This window comes from Lepidothrix coronata, unplaced genomic scaffold, assembly GCF_001604755.1.
Source record: "Lepidothrix coronata isolate B3197 unplaced genomic scaffold, Lepidothrix_coronata-1.0 Scaffold301, whole genome shotgun sequence".
Classification (NCBI taxonomy): domain Eukaryota; kingdom Metazoa; phylum Chordata; class Aves; order Passeriformes; family Pipridae; genus Lepidothrix; species Lepidothrix coronata.
The window spans coordinates 648,745-673,830 of record NW_016690481.1 but is presented as its reverse complement, the minus strand read 5'-3'; the positions used below and the strand labels follow the sequence as shown (position 1 = coordinate 673,830).

General features: G+C 57.8%; 2 protein-coding genes across 2 annotated transcripts in view; both read left to right on the top strand.

Annotated features, from left to right (window-relative positions):
* Positions 1-17,378, top strand: part of TCF7L1 (transcription factor 7 like 1) — an 18,291-nt gene extending 913 nt beyond the window's left edge. The window contains exons 3-12 of the mRNA XM_017837325.1: positions 865-995; positions 12,992-13,075; positions 13,360-13,492; positions 14,016-14,118; positions 14,403-14,486; positions 15,009-15,152; positions 15,229-15,388; positions 15,831-15,938; positions 16,159-16,219; positions 16,289-17,378. Of these exons, the coding sequence (XP_017692814.1) occupies positions 865-995; positions 12,992-13,075; positions 13,360-13,492; positions 14,016-14,118; positions 14,403-14,486; positions 15,009-15,152; positions 15,229-15,388; positions 15,831-15,938; positions 16,159-16,219; positions 16,289-16,746 (1,466 nt within the window). The 3' untranslated portion in view covers positions 16,747-17,378. The remainder of the gene's footprint in view (positions 1-864; positions 996-12,991; positions 13,076-13,359; positions 13,493-14,015; positions 14,119-14,402; positions 14,487-15,008; positions 15,153-15,228; positions 15,389-15,830; positions 15,939-16,158; positions 16,220-16,288) is intronic.
* Positions 17,379-24,410: 7,032 nt separating this feature from the next.
* Positions 24,411-25,086, top strand: part of TGOLN2 (trans-golgi network protein 2) — a 5,548-nt gene continuing 4,872 nt past the window's right edge. Inside the window, exons 1-2 of the mRNA XM_017837281.1 lie at positions 24,411-24,523; positions 24,891-25,080. Of these exons, the coding sequence (XP_017692770.1) occupies positions 24,454-24,523; positions 24,891-25,080 (260 nt within the window). The 5' untranslated portion in view covers positions 24,411-24,453. The remainder of the gene's footprint in view (positions 24,524-24,890; positions 25,081-25,086) is intronic.

Here is a 25,086-nt window from a genome sequence, read left to right as displayed (position 1 = left end):
CCACCCCACCGGCCCCCGGCCCCCCCCCCCCCCCCCCGGTTCCCGGCCCCGGCCCCCCCCCCCCCCCCCCGGCCCCCGGCCCCGCCCCTCCGCCCCGGTTACCGGCCCCGGTCGCTCCCCTACGTGTGGATCGGTGCCCCCCCGTCCCACGGAGGAGCCGGGATCGGTTCCCCCCCCCCAGCTGGGTCCTTTCTGGGAGTGACCAGCACTGGGACCCTCTGCCCCCCGGGATCCCCTGTGCAGCCGAGATCCCTCTCCCGCGGCCACCCAGCAGCAGGGACTCCCCGAGAACCACCAAAGACACCCCCGAGAGACTTGGGCACCCCGAGAGGGACCTATCCGGGCCCCTACCAAGTCGGGACACCCCCCCTGCCCCCCCGAAGAACCAAGGATCCCTAAGGGACTTGGACACCCCTAGAGGGACCTACCCAGGTCCCCCCAAGTGGGGACCTCCCTAGAAAAATCAAGGACACCCCCCAAGGGACTTGGACCCCCAAAGCGACTCGGGCACCCGCAGAGGGACCTTACTCACGGCTTCCCACGTGCGGACCATCCCCCGGGAGTACCAAGGACTCCCACAAAGTGACTTGGGCACCCCAGAGAGACCTGCCTAGGACCCCCTACAAGTGGAGACAACTCCCCCAGAAGAAGAAAGGACCCCCCAGAAGGACACTGGGCACCCCCAGAAGGACCTACCGCCCCCCCTAAATGGGGACCCCCCCGCGAAGAACCAAGGACATCCCAAGGGACTTTGGCATTCCCAGAGGGACCTCCCCAGGCCCCACCATGCACCCTGCCTTGCCTCCCTCCATGGGTGCCCCCCCCCCCTCTGCCTCCTGACCTCCCCTTTCCTTCTCTCCCCAGTGGTCAGACGACAACAAGATGGGGGTTTTTTTAAGGGCCCCCCCTATCCCGGCTACCCCTTCCTGATGCTCCCCGAGTTGGGTAGCCCCTACCTCGCCAACGGAGCCCTCTCCCCCGGCGGCGCCCGCACCGTAAGTGCCCCCCCCAGACCCCCTCCTAACACCTCTCTGCCACCTTTTGGGGATGCTCAGACCCCCCCCAAGCCTCACAACCTGTCCCGCAGGAAAACTACCACGTGGTGCTAAATAAACCCCCCAAGAAATTAGGGTTATTCCCTTCACTTAGCCCCTTTGGGGTGGGAGGGGTGGGGAGTTTGGGGGGGGCCTCACCCCGGGAGATCCGCCCCGAAACCTGACCCTGAGCTGCCGCTTTTCTCATTTAAAAGGGTTTTAAAGCCTTTAATGGGCCGACATTCTCCCGTGGGGGGAGAAGTGATTAAGCAAATTGAGCGAGAATTTCTTCGGGGGGGGGAGGTGGGGGGGATGGAGAGGGAGACCCACACGCCCCCTGCCCCCTCCCCAGCAGTGTCCCTCGATCCCCACACCATCCCATTCACGTTCCTGGGCAGTACCCTAAAGTAATTTTAGGGATATAAAGGTGTTTTAGGTGTATAAAGGTATGTAAGGTGTTCCCTACCTTGTATGAGGTATATGAGGCCCTTCCCTGCCTCAAGTTTCCCCTCCTGGTGCCATCCTGGGATGGGGGGGGGACACAGACAGAATTCTCAGCCCCCTGGGGGGTCCTCAGCCTTCTGGGAGGGATGGGGACTCTGGCTGTGGTACCCACTGCATCCTGGGCTGGAGCATCACAGCCCATTCCTGAATTGTCCAGGGGTATTTCTTGCTCCGGCGATGCTTTTCCACATATTGTTTCCCCAGTATCCATAGGAAACCATGTTCCCATATGGGATATATATGGGATAACAACAGTTGTGGCATTTATAATGGTTTGAAATCCCAGAATCCAGCTGGTGTCGCGTGGAGAGTTTTCTGTATTTTTAGGGTTTTCCTACTTTTGCTTTCCTGGAAGCAACTGGTTGGGGTGGCCATGGAGCTCAAATCCCGGGATTGGGAGGGCGGATTAGCTAATTATCACGGTGTTTGGCCGGTGGCTGGATAAAGGTTGTATTCTCAATTTGTCACTTTTAGGATTATGAGGTTTTGGGAATGATGCACCGCTGGCCGTGATGCCAAACACTGGGGAGGAATCCGGGATAATGAGAAGGGATTGGTGTTGGGATCCGTCACAAGCAGCCACTAATGATGATTTAATGAATCCCAGAAAGGGAATTAATTAACAGGGGCTGGAGCGCCTTCCGGATGTTTTGGAGGGATGAGTGGGGTTGGGAAAGTGCAGATTGGGGCTGAATCCTGATGGATTGGGGCCTCTTCGTGGAGCCAAGTGAGTGAGGGTTATCAGGGAGGGAGGGCAAACTGGGGGTAGTGGGGGGGCTGGTGAATGTTGTGGCACCGCCGGGTGAGGCCGGGCTGGACCCCTTGGGCACTGAGAGGGGCCGAGCTCTGTGCCAGTCACAAACCCCCTGTCCATGGGCTCCCACCGGAGCAGAGGTGCCCTGGATCCCAGGACTGAACCCTGGATGTTTTCATGCTGCTGAGGCTGGGTGGGATCTGGCTGGGCACAGCATCCCCAGTGCCACATCAGATCCATCTGGGCACAGCATCCTCGATGCCATTCTGGTTCTGGCCAGGCACAGCATCCGCAATCCTGTGCCGGCTCTGGCAGGACAGAGGTCCTGCACTGCATCAGGCCAAGCTCAGCATCCTTGATCCCATACTGGATCCCAGCAGGTAGAAGATCCCCAATCTCGTTCTAGATCTGGCAGGACAGAATGTCCTCAACTCTGTACTGAATCCAGGCAGGCACAGCATCCTTGACCCTACACTGGATCCTTTTGGGTGCAGCATCCTCAGTCCCACAGCGGATCCAGTCAGTGCAGCATCCTCAATCCCAAACCAGATCCTGATGGGCACGACATCCTTGACCTCATACTTGATCTGGCCAGGCTCAGCATCCTTGATCCTATACCAGATCCACCTGGGCACAGCATCCCTGATTCCACATTGAATCCAGCCGGGCACAACATTCTTGATCCCATAGTGGATCCAACTGGGCTCAGAATCCTCTATCTTGTACCAGATCGATCCAGACACAGCAACCCCAATCCTGTGCCGGAGACATCCAGGCACAGCCTTCCCGATCCTCTGCTGGATCCATGTGGATGCACTTCTCCAATTCCACGCTGGATCCAGCCGGGTGCAGCATCCCCACATCCCCACGTGAAGCGTCGCCCGAGGGCACCGAGCTCAGGGAGCCAAACCCGCCACCCGTCTGCATCCTGGGAGGCTGCGGACGAGCCCGGACACGCAGAGCGCCAGGGTGGCAGGAGGCACAGGCTGCACTGGGAGCTCTTCTTCCATTTCCTTCTTTTCTCACCCCAGCCTTGGAGGAAATGAGCTGATCTGCAGGATCCCAGTGGTGGTGGCGGTGGTGTCCCGTCCTCACGTCCTGCAGCCAAGAGCTGTGGATCGAACTGCACGGAAAGGGGAGATTTTGGGGGAAAAAACCCCACACCCCAAATAATCTCTGTGGCCAGGAGATGCTCTGAGGAGGTGGCCAGGAAGGTGATGGATCCTGGGGACAGATGTATCCGTGGGTTCAATCTGACGGCAGCCAAACCACTTGAGCACTTTTTTTGAATACTGGGCAGGGAAGCACTGCTTTCACAGCTCTTCACTATGAAGTCTTTAGGAATCTGGGAAATTGATGGAAATATGAGAAATATTTGGGAATCTGGATACACAGTGCCTTCCTGCACCCCAAACTGGGAGAAGGCCCATCCTTGTGCCAACCCCCCAACAGATGGATGCTCCTGCCCTTCGTCTGGGTGTATTCACTTTGCTCCTGGGTTATTTCCAAACAGAATCCTGAAATTTGGCAAGTGGCCACCTACCCCAGTATCACTTCCCTGGCAATTTCTGTCTGAGGGGTATTTCTGGGGCTCCACTCAGATGGGGAAGGAATTTGCTGGAATCTACTGATGGCATTGGTGTTTGGAGCAGCGTTTCAGCCCAGTTTTCCCCAAGGGGAATCAGGAATTGGGGACCCCTGAGCCTGTGTTTGGCTCCTTGGGATCATTCCCAATGACACAAAGGTCTCCAAGGTAGGATGGAAGGGAAAACTCTGGACATGCATGAACTGGATGGATGCAAATCTCTGTTGCCACCACACTGGATCCATTCCATCAGGATCATGTGGAGTTATCCACAAACCCAGAATTAGCTGGATCCATACAGGGGTAAAATCTCATCCCAGCATGGGAATCTCATCCAGCTTGGGAAGGGGATGGGAACCAGGCATGGCACTGCCAGAGAGGCGAAGCTGAGACCATGCACAGGATTGGCATTATTCCCAAAATAAACCAGTTTAACCCCAGGAATTCGAGTCTGGAGGCGAGGATTTAAATAAATCCAACCCTTCCTCAGGCATGGAATTCCATCCAAACAGCTCTCCCGACGCCATGCCAGTGTAATTAATGCACCTCCATGTAATTAATGAGCCTCTGCGGGCTGTGATCCCAAAATAAATGAGGGAAAAATCTGTAACCTGGGCTTATTTCAGCTTTTTTTTGCACCATTCCTGCGATGAATTCCCGAGGATACAGAGCCGTATCTGTCTCCTAAAGAAAATAGATCCTTAACTGCACTGCTGCCAAGGAAAATGATTAAAATACAGATTTTTGGCAGGGAAAAGGGTTGCTCCGAAAACTGGGCGGGTCTTGCTGGCAGCTCTGGCGGAGCGTGGAGGGTTTTGGTGTTGGGATGCGGATGGAAGTGTTGGGATGGGGGGGATTTCTGGCTCGGGGGGGGCTCATTCAATGCTCTGCGTCTCTGGACTGTGGCAGTTCTTCCTTCCTCCTGCACCGGTTTGGGGATTTGCTGGTTTATTTAGGATTTACCTCCCCCATCAGTGCCGCCTTCCTTCCCCACCTGGAAAATATTAAGGAAGAAAAGGATTTTTTCACACTTTTTGGCTTCTCCGTGTTGCTCTGTGCAGCTGCTGGGTTAATCCAATCCTTGCTGGCCCTGAACCCTCCCCGTGCCTCAGTTTCCCCACTCCCAGACTCTCCCGCCGCAGTCGCACACAATGGCCCCTTTATCCCGCTCCTTAATTATGCTCTTCGGCTAATTACCCTGCGGGCGGGGTTTGTAGGGCCTAAATGAGACCTACAGGAGGACTTCCCCCCCCAATTCTCCCTCCTCCCTCCCTTTTCCAACACGATTCCCAAATTAAAGCGATGAAGTAAGTGCTCGGGGCGCCTCTGCTCAGCCCTGGGATTGTTCCGGGACTGAGGCGCATTCATCATCCTTCTGGAATTCCCAGCAGCTGCTTTTCATTAGTTTTCCTTCCTTGAAGTCGCTGGCGGGAGCTTGGGAGGGAAGAGGAACCCGGGGGAAGTGCCTGGTGCATCCCGGATGGAGGAAGAGGAGGGATGAGGGAAGGGGGGGGTCGGGATCGTGTTGTTTTCCGTCTCTCTGTGTTCGTGTCGGGGTTTTGGGAGGAAAGGGGACGGTGTGGGGGAAGGTCCGAGGAGGAAGGGGAGGGGATGATGGTGATGTGTGGCTTCACGGTTTGCACTGGTGGTGTTTTCTGGCAACGATGTCACTCTGTGCCTTCACCCCGGGGATCCCACAGCCCTGGGGATCCCAGAGCCCTGGGAATCCTGCAGCTCTGAGGATCCCATCCAGAGCCTTGGGCAGAGGGCAGGAGGGGTCGGCAGGCTGGGCTGGCTGTGCTGGCTGTGCTGGTGTCCCATGGGGGCTGCCGGGGGGTACAGGACCCCCTGGAGTCCCATGGCAGCTGTGGCCCCCAATGCCCAGGATGGTCGGGGGGGCTTTGGGGCAGTGGGACTGTTGGTGGTGGGGCAGGCTGAGCCTGTTGTTCCCGCCGGGATCCCCCATGCAGATGCAGCGGGATGAATGGATCCATTGAGGCCGGGCCGGGAGCTGCAGACAAAAGCCACGGGGGGACTCGGGGCCATGGGGTTTGGGGAGCTGGGAGGGGGGGTGGGGAGTGGGGAGCCCAGCAGGCACTGAGCCCATCCTGCTCCAGGGCTGGTGTGTGTGTGAGGGGTGCTGGGGGCACCCATGGGTGGGGGGTGTTCAGGACATGGTGAGGGATGCTCGGGGTGTCCATGGGGAGAGGCATGCTGAGGGCATCCATAGGTGAGGGATTCTTGGGGTGTACACGGGCTGCTCAAGTCACCATGGATGAGGGATGCTCAGGGTATCTGTGGGTGAAGGATGCCCAGGGTGCTCATGGAAAGGGATGCTCAAGGCATCCGTGTGTGGAGGATTCTCGGAGTGTCCCTGTGCCAGGGTCACTCTGGGCTGAGGCTGCATCCCAGGAGCCAGCTCGGCTGTGTCCTGGCATCCCTCCAGCATCATCCCACTTCCTCCCACCCTTCTCATCCCGAGTTCCCTCTCTTGCCTTCCTCTGCGGGGCTGGGGCCAAGCTCTTCAGCGGATGCCACCGACATCCCTGGGGTGGGGAAGGTGGGTCTGTGGCTAGAGATGAGGTTGGATAAGTGCCACCACTCTGAGCTCATCCCGAACTGAGATTTTTTGGGGCTTATTTTTCATCTCCTGGCCGCTTTTTCCACCTTCCCATCCCAGCCCTGTTGGCATTTCCTACCTGGGCTGTGTCATGGGAATGGATGAGCATCCATTGTTGAGGTGTCACAAGCTCTCATTTCCACCCTAAAATCATTGTCCCTGCTTGGAACACTCTTTGTCTGGCTGGTGTCACCCAAAAAATGCCAGACAAGGACATGGTGATGTGTCCTGCATCACCCCCATATCACCCTTGAAAAACCCTAAATCCTGATGGGAAAATAACCCCATCAGGAATTTTTGGGGTTCTCCTTGGGATGTGGGGATGCAGGAGACCCCCCAAAGGTCTCCTGGCTTGAATTTGTTGTCCTGGTGTTCATGGGCAACATCTGGAGGAGATTATTTGGCTGGGAAGCAGCTGCAGGGAGGGAGTGGGGGGGGGAAGATTTATGGCTCGTTCCTTGGGCTGTAAATCCAGTTGTAATTGGGATTTCTCCCTTCCCAATTATCCCAGGGAAGCAGAACGCAGTGGGGGGTTGCAGGACGGGCGATGGGCCCTGTGGGGCTGGGATGCTCCTGGGTTTTCTCCCTGCTTTTTGACATTGGGGTGATTTATTGGGGTATGAAGGACACCCCATCCCAGCTCAGGAGGGTGACAGGTTGGGACCCTACTTTCCCTTTTTCTCCCCTTCCTGCTCTGTTTCTAGCTCCAAGGGGACACGAATCCCCACAACTGGTGTATCCCCAACACCTTCCCTTTCCTTTTCTGACTCCCTAAGTGGACTCTCTTTCCATGTCCCATGAGTGCCATTGAGAAGGACCTTTTTCCCCCTTTTTCCCCTCTTTTTTCCCCCCTTTCCCTTCCCTTTCCCACATTCCCCCATTTCCCCCTTTTCTCCCTTCCTTATGCCCTTTATTTCCCCCAGTTTCCCCCTTTTTCCCTTTTTGCTTTTCCCACATTTCCCCCCTTTTTTTTCCTTTTTCCCCTTTCCTCTCCCCTTTTGTCTCCCCCTTTTCCTTCCTCCTGTTTTCCTCCCCCCACACTTTCTTCCCCATTTCCCCCTTTTTCCTTTTTTCACCCTTTTCCCACCCTTTTTTCCTCCTTTTTCCCATTTCCTCCCTGTTTCCCCCCCATTTGCCCTTGCTTCTCCCCTCTTTTTCTCCCTTTACCCCTTCCCCCTTTTCCCCCTTCCCTTCTCCTCATTTCCCCCCTTTTCCCCTTTTCTCCCCCTTTTCCCATGTTTCCCCCCCTTTTTTTCCCCTTTCCCTCCTCCCTCCCCTTTCCCCTTTTTTCCCCCCTGTTTGGGGCTCCCTCCCCATTCCCACTTGACACCCCTCTCCACAGCATCCTGGGGTGCAGCCCCAGACGCTCCTGCCAGCGCAGATTTGGGGTTTTTGCACCTTTCTACTCCCAAGCACAAAGTTTTGCAGAGTTGTACACACTGAGCCCAGAATCCCCACTTCCCCCAAAAATCCCATCCCACTGTGACACATGGAACCAGATTTGGGTGGGTTTTTTCCCAAACCAGCTGGTGACACTGCTCAAGGCCAGGACCTTGGGATGCCTTGGGGCAGCAGCCACACCTGGACGGTTTGGGGGGGCTCTACTAAACATCCCCCAAACCCCCATTTCCTACCCTGATGCTTGGCCTTTCCCGTCTCCCCGGCATGATTTTGGGGAAAAGAGCTGGAGCAGAGGCTGTTGGTTATCCCACCTCTGTGTAAGCAGGCTGGGAATGGGGGGGCCTCCTGGGAGCACCGGGGGACTGGGGGGACTTTGCAAAGCCCTGGGAATTCAGGCTGGAAAAGGGAATGGCATGAGGATGGACACCTGGGGGTCACCATCCCCGAAGTCCTGTCCTAGGATGGAGATGGCATGGGAGGAATGGATGCTGATGGATACCAGTGGGAATCTTCCCAGGTGCTTTCCAGCTCATCTGTGGGGGTTTTGGGGTGGGGATGAAGCACCCGGGTGCTGGGATCCCCTGGATCTTCTCCATGGTGGTTCCTGTCGGATCACCTGCAGGCAAATGGAAAGGCAGTGGAGAGGCTCCTGCCCCAGAGCCTCCGGGTAATGTTTTACCTGGAAAAATGGTCCCAAACAGACCTTTTTTCTCCTAAAATGAGGCCGGTGGGTGCCGAACCTGAGGCTTTGATCCCAGCAGAGAGGAGCCTGTGCTGGGACAGGCAGCATTGGGATTAATGATGGGATGTGCAGCATTGGGATGAGTTGCAGAGCCTGGAGGCAGAGCACCAGGATAGGCAGTAAATCTGGGATGGGCGATCCTGGGGCACGTGGATGCAGTGCATCCAGCTTGGAACACCCATTTCCCTCAAAAATTGCATCTTGCACGGACACGAGACAGGACAGCAGCACTGGGACACACAGTGCTGGGCCAGGGAATCCTGGGAGATGAGGCCCATGACAAACAGTGCTGGGATATGCAGTATCAGCACATGGAATGCCAGGATGTGTGATCCTGGGACACGCAGTCCTGGGACATGCGATGCCGGGACACGGAGAGCTGGGACACCGTCCTGGGACAGGCTACTCCATGGCACTGCTGGGACATGTGACACCAGGATGTGGAACTCTGGGACATGCCATGCTGGGACACACAACACCAGGACATGCAACACTGGGAGATGCAATCCCAGGCCATGAGACACTCACCTGGACACACGGTGCCAGGACACACAGCACTGGGATGTGTGATGCTGGGCCACGCAACACCGGAATATGCAGTCCTGGGATACGTGGTGCTTGGACACGTTGACATACAACACTGGGACATGGAATCCTGGGACACAAAACTCCAGGACAAACAATGCTGGGACAGGCAATGCTGGGATGTGCAACAGTGGGTCATGGAACATGAGGGCGTGCAGTCCTGGGACATGGGACACCAGGATGTGCAACAGGGGGAGATGGAATGCTGGGATCTGCAACACCAGGATATGGAATGCTGGGATGTGCAATCTTGGGATATCCAATATGATACTGGGACACAACACCAGGACATGACACACCAGGACATGCAATCCTGGGACACACAGCTCCCACCCGGACATGCCACACTAGGACATGCAGTCCCAGCCCAGCCCCAGCCAGGACTTCTCCAGCATCACTTTTCCCCCTTCCCAGGGAAACCCTTGCAGCTGGATCGATGCCTGTGTGGAAGAGGAGCAGGAATCCTGTCGTGAACACCCTGAGTTGGGCACGAGGGGATCCCCCTGTCCCCCTTCCTCCAGGGTCTGGGGGCTCCCAGAGGGTTCCCAGAGGGACGGGCTCCGGCAGGGAAGGGGTTATCCCTGTTTTTAATTGGCTGGTAACAAGGACCCAGGACTGGCTCTAATCTCTCTGGAATGTGACCGATTTTCAACTATTTTCCTCTTTTTTTTTTGTTGCTGTTTCACAGCTCCAATCCCCACGTGGGGGACGGGGGTAGGAGGGACAGTGGGGACTGTGTCCCAGCTGGAGCTGAGGGATGGGGAAGGAAAAGGGTCGGGGGGGGTCATTTTTCCACATCACCACTGAACCATTCACCAGCTCCCCCCCTCTTTGTATATTTTGAAAGGGTCCCCCCTCTTCCCTTCCCCCCTCCCCTCCCCAGCCTCCCGAAATGGCCTCGAAATGAGAATCAGCCTTTTATCCCCCAAACCTTCCCCCGCCGCCGCCTCCCCGCCCATCCCATCCCCATCCCCTCCCCATCCCCTTGCGCCTTCTCTACTTACAGAGTGGCCCAGAAAGCCCCTTTGTGACAGGGAGCGGGCAGGGGGTCCCGAGGGGGGGCCAGGGAGCCCCCTCAGCATTGGGGGGGCATCTCCTGCCTTGCCCTGTGCGTGGTCACGGGGATGACGGCGGGGGGGACATGACGGGGAGGCACCGAGGTCTCATCCAGAGCTCGGGGCATCGCCCGTCCAGGATGGGGATGGGGATGAGCAGTGGGGGGTCCCCAGTGTCACCCCAGCAGGGCTGCAAGGGGAGGCACCTGGGAGATCACCTTGGGCGTGGCTGTGGGGCTGTCCCTGTGCCCTGGGGCTGTCCCTGTGCCTTGGGTCACCCGGATTTGAGGGGTCATCAAACCTGAACAGCTCCTGCATCCCAGGGAGGGCCGGGCCATGGCACGCCCGGGGTGATGGTGAATGCACGAGTCATGGTGAGCCCACAGGTCACAGTGGGCCCAGGGGTGACAGTGGGCTCGTGAGTGACAGCCCTTGGGTGACAGCCATGGGTGACAGTGAGTCCACAGGTGGGCAGTGAGCCCACAGGTGACAGCCAGGGGTGACAGTGAGCCCATGGGTGACAATGAGTCCCACAGGTGGGCAGTGAGCTCGTGGGTGACAGCCACAGGTGACAGTGAGTCAGTCCATGGGTGATAATGAGCCCATGAGTGACACTGAGCCCATGGGTGACAGCCCACAGGTGACGCTGAGCTGGTGGGTCACGGCGAGCTGGGGTCAGGGGTCACCCACATGCCAAGCACACTTCAGGTGTGTGCTGTCCTGGCTCCCGGCCTCCTCCACAACCAGCTACCAAGGGACAGATCCAGTCCCGACTGCTGACACCAGTGGGATTGTCCCAGCAGTGCCAAAAGTCTCCCCATGGAGGCACTGGAGCATCCCTGTGCCGGGATGGGGATGAGGAGTGGCCCTGTGGCAGCTGGGTCAGACAGAGAAGCAGGTTTTTGGGGATCCCGTGTGCTGGCAGCTGTGGGAATGGTTGGATCATGGGGAATCCTCATCTTGGCTTTGGGACTGTGCTGTGCTGAGGGGGTCCTGGGTGGGCGGTCCTGGGGTGCCAGCAGGGAGAGCGTGTGATCTGGCTGCTGGAGATGGAGGAGGATACTGGGGATGGAGTGGGGGGATGCTGGGGATGGAGGGGTTACTGGAGGCAGGAGGATACTGAAGGTGTGCGGGATACTGGAAATGCAGGAGTGGGATGTTGGAGATGGAGGGGGGATACTGAAGATGGAGGGGGGATACTGGAGATGAAGAAGAGGGGATACTGGAAGTGCAGTGGTGGGATACTGGAGGTGCAACAAGGGATACTGGAGATAGAGGCAGGGATACTGAAGGCACAGGAGGGGATGCAGGGAAGATGGTGGATGGGATGTGGAGTGCAGGAGGAGATAGATGGGATAGTGGAGATGCAGGAGGGGGATGGTGGAGACTGGGGGACAGCAAGAGGTGGGACACTTTGGGGGTGGCAGGAGGTGATGCAAGGGGGAGGAACCTGCCAGCCCTGGAAGAGTTAACACTCCCCCAAACTCCTCCTGGGTTTTCCTTCCAGCTGCCTCAGCTCAGGAAGGTCTGTATGTGGGGAAATTCCTGCAGGCAGCTGCTCCAGCCACATTCCCACATTCTAGAGCCCCGGCATCTCCAGGGACCTTCCCTCCCTCCTGCTGTCTTCGGGAAACGCCTCTGCCCCCCCCCCACCCGACACTACACAAAGTGTCTTTCTTTGGGGGGCTGCTGGGGAGACATCTCAGTGTCACAGCAAGATTTAACCCAGGACGGGGAAAACCCCCAAGCACCTCCAAACCCCCTGTGTTTGCCCCCCCCCCAATATGGGACTGATTTCTTGCATGCCAGCAATCTGGGGTTGATGATGGTACCCCAAGGACTGGGGACGGGGGGGCACCCCCAGGCATAGGGACCTCCCAGGAAGGCAGCACCATTGGGGTGGGGCTTGGGGTTTAAATTTGGGGGGTTGCATCATCTGGGGCAGAAATTTGGGGGTTGGCACCATTTGGGGTTTAAGATTCGAGAGGGTTGTACTGTTTTGGACAGAAATTTGGGGGTTGCAGTTTGAGGCTTTGCACTCTTTGGGGCAGAGATTTGGGAATTAAAGTTTTGTGCCATTTGGGATTTGGGAGTTTGCACCATTATTGGTGTCTGTAGAGGCACATAGGGTTGAAAACTTCCCTGTGTCCCCCCAAAACCTCTTTGCCACCAGCCCAGGGTGTCCTCCATGGCTTGAGGTGTCTCCAGCCAGTGCAGGCAGGACCAGGGAATATTTTGAGGCCAGGCTGTTGTTTCAGGGCTGGGGAATGTTTTGGGGCCAGGGGGGTTTTGAGGACCTGGGGAATGTTTTGGGGCTGGAGGTGTTTTGGCTGGGGGGTAGTTTGCAGGCTGGGGAATCTTTTGGGGCCAGGGTTTTTTTTTTGGGAGGGCTGTAAGAGTGTTTTGAGGCTGGGGTGATGTTTTGGGGCTGTGAGGGTGTTTCGGGGCTCGGGGGGATATTTAGAACTCAGGGGGATGTTTTGGGACCGGGGGGTGTTTTGGTGCCAGAGGTATTTTGTGACAGGGGGTGTTTTGGGGCTGAGAGTGTTTTGCAGTAGAGGGGGCTTGGGGCTGGGGGTGGAGTGTTTTGGGGTTAGGGTGATGTTTCAGGACTGGTGCAATGTATTGGGGCAGGGAGTGTTTTGGGTGGGGGTGTTTTGGGGCCGGGGTGTCTGGGGCTGTCGGAGCCCATCATCCCATCCCTCCCGCAGTACCTGCAGATGAAGTGGCCACTGCTGGACGTGCCAGCCGGGGCCACGCTGAAGGACAGTCGCTCGCCCTCGCCCGCACACCTGGTAAGAACAGCCCCTTCCTGCAGGGTGGGGGATTCCCAGCACCCCCCCACGATCCTGGAATTATGGAATCAGGAAATGGTTTGGGTTGGAAGGGACCGTAAAGACCACTCAGTCCCACCGCTGTGCCCTGGGCAGGGACACCTTCCACTAGATCAGGTTGCTCCAAGCACTGTCCTACCTGGCCTGGAGCCCTCCCAGGGACAGGGCAGCCACGGCGCTGCTGCCCAGGGGATGTTCCTGGGGAGGTGGCTGCTGTCCCACCCTGCCACACGCTCTCCCCGCAGTCCAACAAGGTCCCGGTGGTGCAGCACGGCCATCACATGCACCCGCTGACGCCGCTCATCACCTACAGCAACGACCCCTTCCCACCGGGGTCCCCGCCCGGCCACCTCTCCCCGGAGATCGACCCCAAGACGGGTGAGCACAGAGTGGGGGGACATGTTTGGGGGAGTGAAGGGAATGTGAGGGTGCGGGTGCTGTGCTGGGAATAGGGGGCTCTCCCTTGGGTGGTCCCTCTGCCTCCTGAGTGGTCTCAGCCCGGTCCCTGGGAGGGGGCTGGGGATGGGTCCTCACCTGGTCACAGGTTGAGCTGGAGTGTGGGGATCCCCCCAAGGGCTGTGCTGTGGGTGTCTCAGCAGCCTCTCCTCAGCCTGGGGTGACGGGTGCTGGGAGGGAGATGGAGTGCTCTGAGGTAGATGGGGTGCTTGGCAGCAGACCAGATGCTCAAAGTGAGATGGGGTGCTGGGAGGGAAATGGGTGCTCACAGGGAGGGTGCTTGGAGGAAGACAGGGTGCTGGAGGCAGACAAGGTGCTCAGTGGGAGCTGGGATGCTCAAAGGGAGGGTGGTGGAGGCAGACATGGTACTGGAGGACAGTGGGGGGCCCCGAGGCTGCTGTGCCCCTGTTCTAACCGCCCATTCTGTCCCCTCTCTCCCCCGCAGGGATCCCGCGGCCGCCGCACCCCCCTGAGCTGCCCCCCTACTACCCGCTGTCCCCTGGAGCCGTGGGGCAGCTCCCGCACCCCCTGGGCTGGCTCGTGCCACAGTAAGGATGGACTGGCCCCGGCACGGGGGTCGCTTCCAGCTTCGTGTCCCTGTGAATCCCGGGAGCCCACAGCCCCCTGAGACCCTCCTCCTCTTCCCACTTCACCCAGTTTCCCCCGCGAGTTCCGCAGGATGCCGCAGGCTCCTGTGGGGGGTGGGAAGGGAGGGGCTCCCCACCGTTGGAAAATTTGGGAATCATTCAGATGGAGATAGCTGGAGACCAGTCCAAGGATCCCCATGAACTGGGAAGGGATCTTTTTTCCGCTGAAACTCATGTTTTTGCAGGCAAGGACAGCCCGTGTACTCCATCCCTCCTGGTGGCTTCCGGCACCCGTATCCTGCCCTCGCCATGAATGCCTCCATGTCCAGGTGGGTCTTGGAAGGGGGAGGGACCCTCACGGGCATCCCGGAGCTGGTAGTCGGTTTTGGGACACTTCCCTGCAGAAAATGCACAGGCATAGACCAGTCCCAGATCGGGGTGTTCCCCTTGCGTGAAGATCCTCCTGGAGGGAGCGGGTGGTCCCCACGGGTGGAGGAACGTGACATCCCAAGGGCTCAGGGCATCGCTTGGGTTGGGTTTGTGTCCCCATCTCAAAGCTAGGGCAGGATTTGGGTGCTTTCGGGTGGATTTGGGGTCTCCAGGGTGGATTTGGGGTCTCCAGCATGGCTTTGGGGATTGCAGCATGGATTTGGGGTTTGCAGAGTGGATTTGTGGTTTCCAGGGTTGATTTCGGGGTTTGAAGCATGGATTTGGAGTTCCAGCATGGTTTTGGGGTTTCTAACTTAACTGGCTTGAGGCTGGTGGTCTCTCAGCCCAGGAGGTTTTCAGGGGGGGTCTGTGGGTGCCTGTGGGGAGGTGACCACCCCTCCTGTTCTCTCCCCCCGCTGCAGTTTGATGTCCAGCCGCTTCTCCCCACACATGGTCCCACCGCCCACCCACGGGCTGCACCCCTCGGGCATCCCACACCCCACCATTGTCTCACCCATCGTCAAGCAGGAGCCCACCCAGCCCAGCGCCAGCCCCGGAGGCAGCTCGTGAGTGGGGGCCGGGCCAACCGTGGGGACAGGGGCTCGTCCTGGGGGTCCTGACCCCCTATCCTGCTCCTTCCAGGAAATCCCCTGTGGCAGTGAAGAAGGAGGAGGAGAAGAAGCCCCATATCAAGAAGCCACTCAACGCCTTCATGCTGTACATGAAGGAGATGAGGGCCAAGGTGGTGGCTGAGTGCACGCTGAAGGAGAGCGCTGCCATCAACCAGATCCTGGGCCGGCGGGTATGGTTGGGATCCCCCCATCAGGGACCCTCCAGACAGCCCAGCTCCACTTCTCCCCACGGATCCATCCCTGGACCTGGGGTTCCGCCAGCCCAGGGAGTCCCAGGGAGGTGTCAGGCGTGGGGAGGGATGGGGAGGGATGGACCTCTGCAGCCCAGGACAGTAGGTCCTCAGGGTCAGCAGCATGGATCTGGGGATTCCAGCCTGGCTTTGGGGTTTCCAGCTTGTCTCTGAGGTCTCCAGTGTGGCTTTGAGGTCTCCAGCATAGTTCTGGGCTTCCCAGCATGTATTTGTTGTCTCCAGTGTGAATTTGAGGTTTCCGGCATGGCTCTGGGGTCTCCAGTGGGGATCTGGGGGTTTCCAGCATGGCTCTGGGGTTTCCAGCCTGGCTTTGGGGTTCCCGGCGTGGCTCTGGGGTCTCCAGCGTGGTCTCTCCCTGCAGTGGCACTCGCTGTCGCGGGAGGAACAGGCCAAGTACTACGAGCTGGCGCGGAAGGAGCGGCAGCTGCACTCGCAGCTCTACCCGACCTGGTCGGCGCGGGACAACTACGTACGTGTGTCCCCCGCGGTCCCACCCCCCCGAGAGGGCCCCTCTCCCAGGGTTTGGCTGGCAGGGGAGGGCTGGCCGTGCTCTGGGGTCGGTGTTTGGGGTGTTGGGGGCGGTTGGTGACGACGCCAAGTCCCCGCGGATGCTCTGGGGCAGCGTCAGCCCCAGTTTCCCACCACGGGCAGCCAAAAGCCACGGAAGAACCCGAAATCATCTTTTTCAGGGCAAGAAAAAGAAGCGGAAGCGCGAGAAGCTGGCGCAGCAGCAGAGCCACGACACGGACAGTGAGTACCCCCCCCCCGCCTCCCCCTGCGCCAGGCTCCGGCCGCTCACGCTGTGCCTGCCCTCCCCAGGCTCCCTGCCCTCCAAGAGCAAGAAGCCGTGTGTGCCGTACCTGCCACCCGAGAAGCCGTGTGCCAGCCCGGCCTCGTCCCACGGCAGCATGCTGGACTCGCCCGCCACGCCCTCGGCCGCGCTGGCCTCGCCCGCCGCGCCGGCCCCCACCCACTCGGAGCAGGCCCAGCCGCTCTCGCTCACCACCAAGCCAGAGGCCAGGGCTCAGCTCGCTGTGCATTCCACTGTCCTCTCCAGCAAAGCCTCCTCTTCTTCCTCCTCTTCCTCTTCCTCCTCCTCCTCCTCCTCCTCCTCTTCCTCCAGCCTCAGCAGCCCACCCTCGCTCCTCTCCAGACCCATCCCCTTCCCCTCGGTGCCCCCCACGGCTCTCGTCTCCTCGCCCCCTGGCTCTGTCCCGGCTGCCTTGGCTGTGCTGCAGACACAGCCCCTTTCCCTGGTCACCAAACCTGCTGACTAAGGGAAAAACCTCATCCCCCCTCGTCCCCTTCACCCGTCCCCTCCCCGCTGTACATTGCAGAAGCCACAATCAAGATTCAAACGCAGCCAAAACCATTATTGGTCAATATTTGACCCTTTCTGAACTTTTTGGAAGCAGACTCTGGAGGAAGGGGCTTTCTACTCAGAGCTGCTGCCAGCAGTCGACCTAAAGACTGTTTTTATTAAAAAAATGGAAAAAAAGGAAAAAAAAAATTAAATAGACCCTCCACAAGCTGCCGACGATGGGAATCTCCGTGGGATGAGCCATTTGCCCGTCGCTGCCGTGGGGCATAGGGATGGCACCAGCACGGTGATGCCGGCACTGAACACGGCGAGTGCTGTGCTGGAGCCGGCATTCCATCCTGGATCCTACAGCAGGAATGCCTCCACCTGCTCCCGAACCCTCCCATCCTGTGGCTCTGCTCCCATCCCCGGCTCCCACCTTCGCTCTGTCCTGGCGAGGAGCCGGATCCTGTCCTGGGGGTGCTGCTCCATTGGTGCTGCTTCTGCCCGCGGTCGTGCCGGGGTGGGCAGGGTCCGGGGCTGAGCCCTGGGGGGGTTGTGTTTTTATCACCTCGAAATCCTGTTATTTTTCACAAAAGGAAATAAAACTACAGCTGCAACTCACTGCGTGAGCGTGGTCCGTGCGGGAAGGGCTCGCTCCTTGTGCATCACCTCCTTCCCGGGAAACATGTCGGGATGGGCTTCCAGTCCCACTGCAGAGGTCCAGCATCCCCTGAACACCTCTGTCAATGGGCACACGGCGATTTTGGAGTGTCCAGTTTGGGGTGCTAGAGCGATCCAGGCAGCAGGATGTGGGGGATTGGGTGACCCAGTTTAGGAGGTGCTCGAGGTGGGAAGTGGGAGTTACTGGTGTGCACTGGATGCTCCATGCCTGCTTCTTCCAAACCAGGGATGAAAAGATTGGGATGAAAAAGGACCAACACAAAACCAACCTAATGGATTTTCACTTCACCTGAAGTCCTCAATCAGTTCAATATTTGGGTCCATCAGGACTCCTCCCTCTTCCTGTGTTTTAACAGGAAAAAAACCTCAGTTTTCCCCCAGAACTCACAATTTTGTTTCTGTTTCAGATTGACTCCGAGCTGCACCCATCCAGAGCTGATTTGTGGGGTTCATAGTCCTGTTCCATTCCCTTTCTGAATTTCCCTCCCAGTTCCCATATCCCAGGACCTTCTCTATCCACACCCCTCCTGCATTTTGGGGACCGTGGTGTCCCCCAGCTCCCGGCTGTGGCGGTAGTGACATCCTGACCGCTGGTGACAGGTAAGCCCATCCTGCAGCTGCTGGGTCTGGTGGGGCTTCGGCTCCTTTGGGGATCAGTGATGTTTTTCACTCCTGTTTTGACATTTCCCTTTCCCTTTCCAGCGCTGAGAAGCCACCGGGGAAGTATTTTTGGGGAACTGGAACATCAGCAGGTGCCTGTCTGCCCGTAGAGGCGAAAGGGACCATCTTGGTGTCCTTATGGAAGATGCATCTGTGTTTTCTAGATGAACACAACATTGGCATGTATAACTCCAGCAGATGACACCTGGATTTGAGGATTTTCATATCAGAGCTGGGCAGAACTACCAAAAACTCGCACATGACCTGTGCTCCCAGCTGAGGGGCCCTTGGCTGAGCCCCAGGGACACATCTGGAGCCAACGCCGGCTCCCAAAACCTTGTGAAAACTCCTGATACCTTCTGCAAACAGCAGTGGGACCTGCAGCAGGAGCATGGCTTCTCCATCCAGTGCAGGACCATCATCTGGACAGGAGAAACTCCCAGGTTGGAGCATCCTAGAGCTCCCAAAATCATTGTTCCCAGGGGTCCTGGCTAGTTGGGAGCCGCGAGCAGCGAGTGCAGCTCATGCAGCTGCTTTGTGCCACCACCACCAAATCCTCCCAGTGCCCGGAGCACGACTGCCATTGTCACACCCAAGATAACCCGAAATCTGGGAGGCGTTTCCATTCCACACTCCAAATTATTTAAATTTCCTTCTTTCAAAGAAAAAAAAAAGTGCGGATTCTGGGAAGGAGCTCCATTCCTCTGCAGGAGCACCCAGGAGGACCGGCCACGTGTCGCACGGTCATGCGAGCGCCGGGGTGGAGGGGATTAAGGTGTCACCCAAAACGTGCATGGCTGTTGCTTGAAAAGGGCCAAAACGGAGCTTTTTTCAGAGAAAGTGTTCCAAGAAAGCGGTTTTGGGCGAGGAACGCCTGGATGGCATGTGGCCTCACTCTCCCCGACACTGGGAGCGGGCTGTGGACAAACAGCTCCTTGAATTGGATTTCATGGGAAATTAAAGGCATGAAGAGACCTGTCACAAGAATTAAATCTGAACTGGAGCCAGACAGCTTCAAACAGATGTTGGGCTTCAGCAGGAGAATATTCCTTTGTTTTACTCGGCGTTTTCCCATACGGAAAAGGAACATCTGTTCCAGTGCGTTCACGGTGCTCCAGAGCTGAGACGGGATGGGATTATCCCTGCCAGAGGAGAAGGAACTGGTCACCAAACCCTGCTGGCCTCACTGCTCCTGGGAGAGAGGGTGAGACCATGTGTTGCTCCAGTCTTGGGTGGACCTGCTGGATCTGTCGTGGTTGAACGGATCATAGGATCAATACATCCATCACGCCTGCAGCAATATAGCTGGATGAAAATGCTGAATTCAGAGTGGTTTTCCATGGAAAATGGGTCCTTCCAGGTTTTATTTGTCCACTGGGAGGTGCTTCTACAGGAGGCATCTCTGCCCATGGCAGGGGATTGGAACAAACTAGTCTTTAAGGTCCCTTCCAACCTAACCATTCCATGATTCTAGAAGAGGAAAACTCTGGGGTTTGTCTTTGTTGCAGACAAAAACTGGATATCCAGTGTGTTTCCATTTGGGATGATGTGACAAGAAAGTCTGGTAGCCCCACTGCTCTGTTTCGGACAAATTTTTGATGATGTTTTCTATGATTTAACTTGTCCTCGGAGCTGGAAGGTGAAATGGAGCTGGTCAGCCTGGGGTGTTGGAGGCTTAGGACGCTCCCCAGCAGTGTTTGGCTCCCTGGAAGTAACTAAAGGGGCTCCAAGAGAGCTGGAGAGGGACTTGGGACAAGGGATGGAGGGACAGGACAAGGGGGAATGGATTCCCACTGACAGAGGGCAGGGTTAGATGGGCTATTGGGAGGAAATTTTTCCCCATGAGGGTGGGGAGGCCCTGGCACAGGTTGCCCAGAGAAGCTGTGGCTGCCCTTGGATCCCTGGAAGTGTCCAAGGCCAGGTTGGACAGGGCTTGGAGCAACCTGGGATAATGGAAGGTGTCCCTGCTCATGGCAGGGGGGTGGAATTGGGTCATCTGTAAGGTCCTTTCCAACCCAAACCATTTTGTGACTCCATGATTTTCCAGTTACGAGATTTCACTTTTCAAACTTGCACCAAAGCCCCACAATTTTACAGCCAGAGGCCCCAGTTTTTCCCATGAGAAATGAGGTGCTGCCACTGCCACTGTTTCTTCACGAGGTGCATCCCAGCCACATCCAGGGAAGAGGAAAAGGTCAGGGAGGGAATGACATCCCACAGAGTGTTGGCAGCAGAGGGAAGGGGTAGCGTGTTGTGCAGAGGTGGGACAGCTGGATCCTGCCTTAGTGAGAGGCACAAAACAGCTGGAAGAGGGGACAGGGTGCCCGTGGGGTCCCCGTGGAGGCACAGCCGGGCGGGAGAGCTGGGATCAGCCGTGGGAATGATGGAGCTGGGGCTGGAAATGAGCAGCTGCATCCTTGGTAAATCACGTTCACCATCATTGCTGCCTGTTCCCAGAGGGAAACAAAGCTCGGGAAGTGCCTGGTGTCTGCTGGCTGGGGATGGTCCAGGTGAGGAATTACCACAGAGCTGTGCTTGGGGTGGAACTGGCTGCCCCATCCCTGGAAGTGTTCAAGGCCAGACTGGACAGGCCTTGGAGCAATCTGGTCTAGGGGAAGGTGTCTGTGCCCGTGGCAGAGGGGTGGGAGTGGGTGGTTTTTAAGGTCTCTCCCAATCCAAACCATTTCCCGATTCCGTGATTCCCCAGGCTGCAGCCCTTGTGGAGTTTATTGCCAGGAGCTGGCGAATGCCTCATTAAGGGCTCGTTGGGAGCAAACTCCTGGGACTGCTGGCCCTGGGCGCGGGAGCATCTGGGGGCCAGCTTGGAGCTTTCCCGGCCGGTTTTTGGACGTGGGGTTACTTCTGTCACCTCCTCCCGATTGCTTAATTGCAGCCACCTCCCCCCTCCCTCGGCCCCCCTGCTCCGGCTGGCCAGGCACTAATTGAAAAGCCTAATGAGGTCCCGGGGGTCTCCTGCAGAGATGAAGCTAATTAAGGGCTCCACCACGAACACCGAGGTTTCCTCAGACCTCTTTTTCGGGGACCAGGGGGGGAGAGTGCGCCAGATGTCCTGTTCTCCCGCTCTGCATGCTCAGGGCTCCTGCCAAAGCAGCTGGTGCAGATGCAGTGGCTACACTTAATACATTTTAATTAGCATCATTAAATTCTTCCATTTGCTAATTGTTTCTCCTTTTGATCCTTTATCCTGACCAGATTAGCCCTCTGGGGGAAGGGACAGGATGGGGGATGCAGACGTGTCGGACAAGGTGAGGACTTTATTATCTTGTCACCAGACCTTGGGACAACATGTTAAACCACCCCAATTAGTGTAGATTAAGGCCAGATTTGTGTGTCCAGCCTGTTCCTGGTGGCTATTCTTAGAAAGAGTCATCCCCAAAAAGTGAGATTCCACAAGGATTCATGAGAATAGACAGCACCAGTCCAGGAACCCCCGAAACGCTGCTGAGTTGGGATGTAGAGTTGTTGTTCAGGTGATAACACACTCAGGTGACTTTTGGGGTGTCCTGTGCAGGGCCAGGAGTTGGACTTGATAGTCACTGTGGATCCCTTCCAACCCTGGATATTCCAAGATCCCATGACACAGGACCAGCAGCCGTCTCACGTTGGCTCAGGCTGTGTGGGGAGAGATGAGAGGTGAGATGAGGTCACTGGTCCTGTTTATCCTGTTTTATCCCAAGAGAAGTGTTGGATCCTGGTGTGAGCCACCCGGCTCTGGGCTGATGTCAGCCTCATCCATGGTATTTGGGGCAGAATTCCGTTCCCAGAGGCATTGTTGTAAATCCAGAGGAACTTGGCCTCCTCTCAGTCACTCTTGACTTCCTGGGCATGAGAAACAGCCTCGATTCTCTGTTTAAATCCCAAAAAAGAGTTGGGCCAACTGTTCTGGTCTCCTTGGAAAGGCTGGCATGGGCAGAGCCGAGCAGCAGGGATTGTTGGAATGTGTTGAATTGAATTGAGATTCCCCAGAGATTGGGTTAAAAAAAGAAAGAAGAAAATCAACCACATCATCTGCGATGCTCCAAGGCAGGATTATGCCCCAGTTGTTCCTCCATCACTATGTGGGACTTGGTTTCCATATGATGTTTTTCCTCTTTTAGGGTTAAATGGAGTGACTGGAGAAGCTAATGGATCCGTGAAGGATTGTGATTCCTTCTGGAATCTCCAGGTGAGACTTTGCTGCGGGATGTGCCGTGTGATGGATGAGACACCACGGAATAGTGGGTTAAACACCAACAGGTTCATCCTGGGGGCAGATGAAGGCAAAACCATTGATCTAAATGGAAAAACGTGGGGTGACGGGGAGAACAGGTTGGGATTGGCAGGAATGAGCCAAGTCAGGGAGGAGATGGTAGAATTTGTGTGTCTGCAGAACTGCACAGGGAGGTGGAGCTGTCTGGGGAAGGACGGCCAGGGAAAAAGCTGGAGATCAAACTCCTGGAGGATGATGCCCCCTCACGCTGATGTATCCGAAACAGGAGACAGAGCTGTGCAGGGTCACTGGGTGGACACAGGAGTGAACATGAGGAAGATGCAGGAAGAGCGCCCCAGGCCCACCTGGAGCTCCTTGTTTCACGAGGATATCCAACATGGCTCGGCGGGAGCAGGAATGCAGCGGGAGCCAAATCCTCTGGGGACAATTTTGGACACAAGAGGTGATGTGTGGCTGGGCGGTGACCCTGGGTGACATCAGTCACAGCTCTAGGACACCCAGTGCCACTGTCACTGTGCTGGTCACAGCTCATGGATCTGAGGCCATCGGATCCACCTGAGGAGCTCAGCTCTGGGCTCCAGACCCTGCAGCTGGTACAGGGATCATGGGTGGATTCGGGAATGTTTCTACATTTTATCTGCATCAGGTAGAGGTGAGGTTGAGTTCCAGGCAGGAGAGCAGGAGGAGCTGCTGGAACAAGTCCAGAGGAGAACACAGAGATGCTCTGAGTGCTGGAGCCCCTCTGCTCTGGAGCCAGGCTGGGAGAGCTGTGAGTGTTCACCTGGAGAAGGCTCCAGGGAGACCCAAGAGCCCCTTCCAGGGCCTAAAGGGGCTCCAGGAGAGCTGGAGAGGGACTTGGGACACAGGCCTGGAGTGACAGGCCAAGAGACAATGGCTTCAGGCTGATACAAGGCAGGGTTAGATGGGATATTAGGGAAAAATTCTTGGCTGTGGGGGTAGTGAGGCCCTGGCACAGGTTGCGCAGAGAAGCTGTGCCTGCTCCACCCCTGGAAGTGTCCAAGGCCAGGTTGGAGCAACCTGGGATAGTGGAAGGTGTCCCTGCCCGTGGCAGGGGGTGGAACCGGATAGTTTGGAAGGTCCCTTCCAACCCAAACCATCCTGTGATTCTATGAATCTCTGGAAAGATGGATATTTAGTCTAGAGATGGGAGATGTAACAGCCTGAACCAAAAGCTCTCAGAAGAAGGGAGCAAACAGCCCTGGGTGCCCGGGGGCAGCCACAGCCGATTTCCGGCTGCCGCTGGGAATGCTTGGGAATCGCTGCTGTTGTGCTCAGCCAGGCCAAAAAGAAAAACAACGGGTTATCCAAAAAATTAAGTAATATCTGAAAAGTAACAAGTTATCAAAAAATCCCCCAAAAACCCAGGTTATCAAAAAATGAAATAATATCCGAAAAATAACAGGTTCTTAAAAAATAACAGGTTATCAAAAAAATAACAGGTTTTCCGAAAACACCATGTTATCTGAAGCAGTCCTGAACCAAAGGACAGGAAACCTGCCCTGATTTCCCAACTGCCGCCCCCACAGCCTCCCCCACTCCAGGGCCGGGAGGGCACCCCCAACGCCCCGCTGCTCACAGCTCCCAGCTGTGGGCTCTCCAGGCCTGGGAACAGACCCCAAACCGGCGGGTTTTACCCCAAAAAGCCGCTCTGACCCCGCGCTGGGGGGAGGAGCTGCAGCCGGGCTGGCTCCGCCAGGGGGCGCCAAGCCCTTCCCGCCATGACCCCGGGCTCTTTAAGGCCCGCCCCCGCCGGCACAAGCCACACCCCTATCGGCACAGACCACGCCCCGTTCACACAACCCCGCCCCTAACCACGCCCCCATAAAACTACAGTCTTCTCAGCAAGCCCCACCCCCGCTCCGCCTCAGTCCCGCCCCCACTTCTCCTTAAGCCCCGCCCAGACCCTCAGCTCTGCCCCGTCGGCACAAGCCCCGCCCTTTGTCCCTCAGCCCCGCCCATCTCTCCAGGCACCGCCCCGTGCCCCCAGCCCCGCCCCCGCGCGGTCGCTCTCGCGCCCTCCCTCCCCCGCCCGCCCCACTCTCGCGAGATCCGCGCCCGGCAGCGGCCGCCGTGAGGGGCCCGCCCGCCATGGAGGGGCCGCGTCCGGCGCTGCCGCTGCTGCTGCTGCTGCTGCTGCTGCTCGCGCTCCGCGCCACCGGTGAGCCCGCCAGGGGCGCTGGCAGGGGCGGGAGGGGCAGCGAAGCCCTTGGGCCGGGGGGGCTCTGGCACCGCGCTCCGTTTGCGGGGGCTCCTCTGCCCTGGGGTCGCTGCTGGGAGGGGGCCGGGAGGGGCTCCCCGGGGTCCGCCCGTCCCCCTCTCGTAGTCCCCTCTCCCCCGGTTTCCCCTATCCTCCTGGGGCTCCCCTCGCCTTCCCCCCCAGCTCCCACTTGCCCCCGTGGGTTCCCCCCTCCCCGCTTGGGTTTCCCCGTCGCTCTGTGGAGTTTCCCTCTCCCTCTCGGGGGATTTCCCCCTCAACGGATCTCAGTTCCCCCGGTGCTGACTGTGCCCCCCGTGTTTCCACACAGCACAGGGGCAGCAGGCGGAGAACGGCAACAATTCCCCAGCCAACGGGGCACCGCAGCAGCCTGAAGCGGGAGCGGGAGCGGCAGGAGGAGGCGGCCAGGGGCACGGAGGGAACGGCCAGGCGGGAGCGTCCACACTCAGCGAAAAGGAGCAAGAGAATGCGGCCAACGGGAACGGAGGGCAGCAATCCCAGCCCCA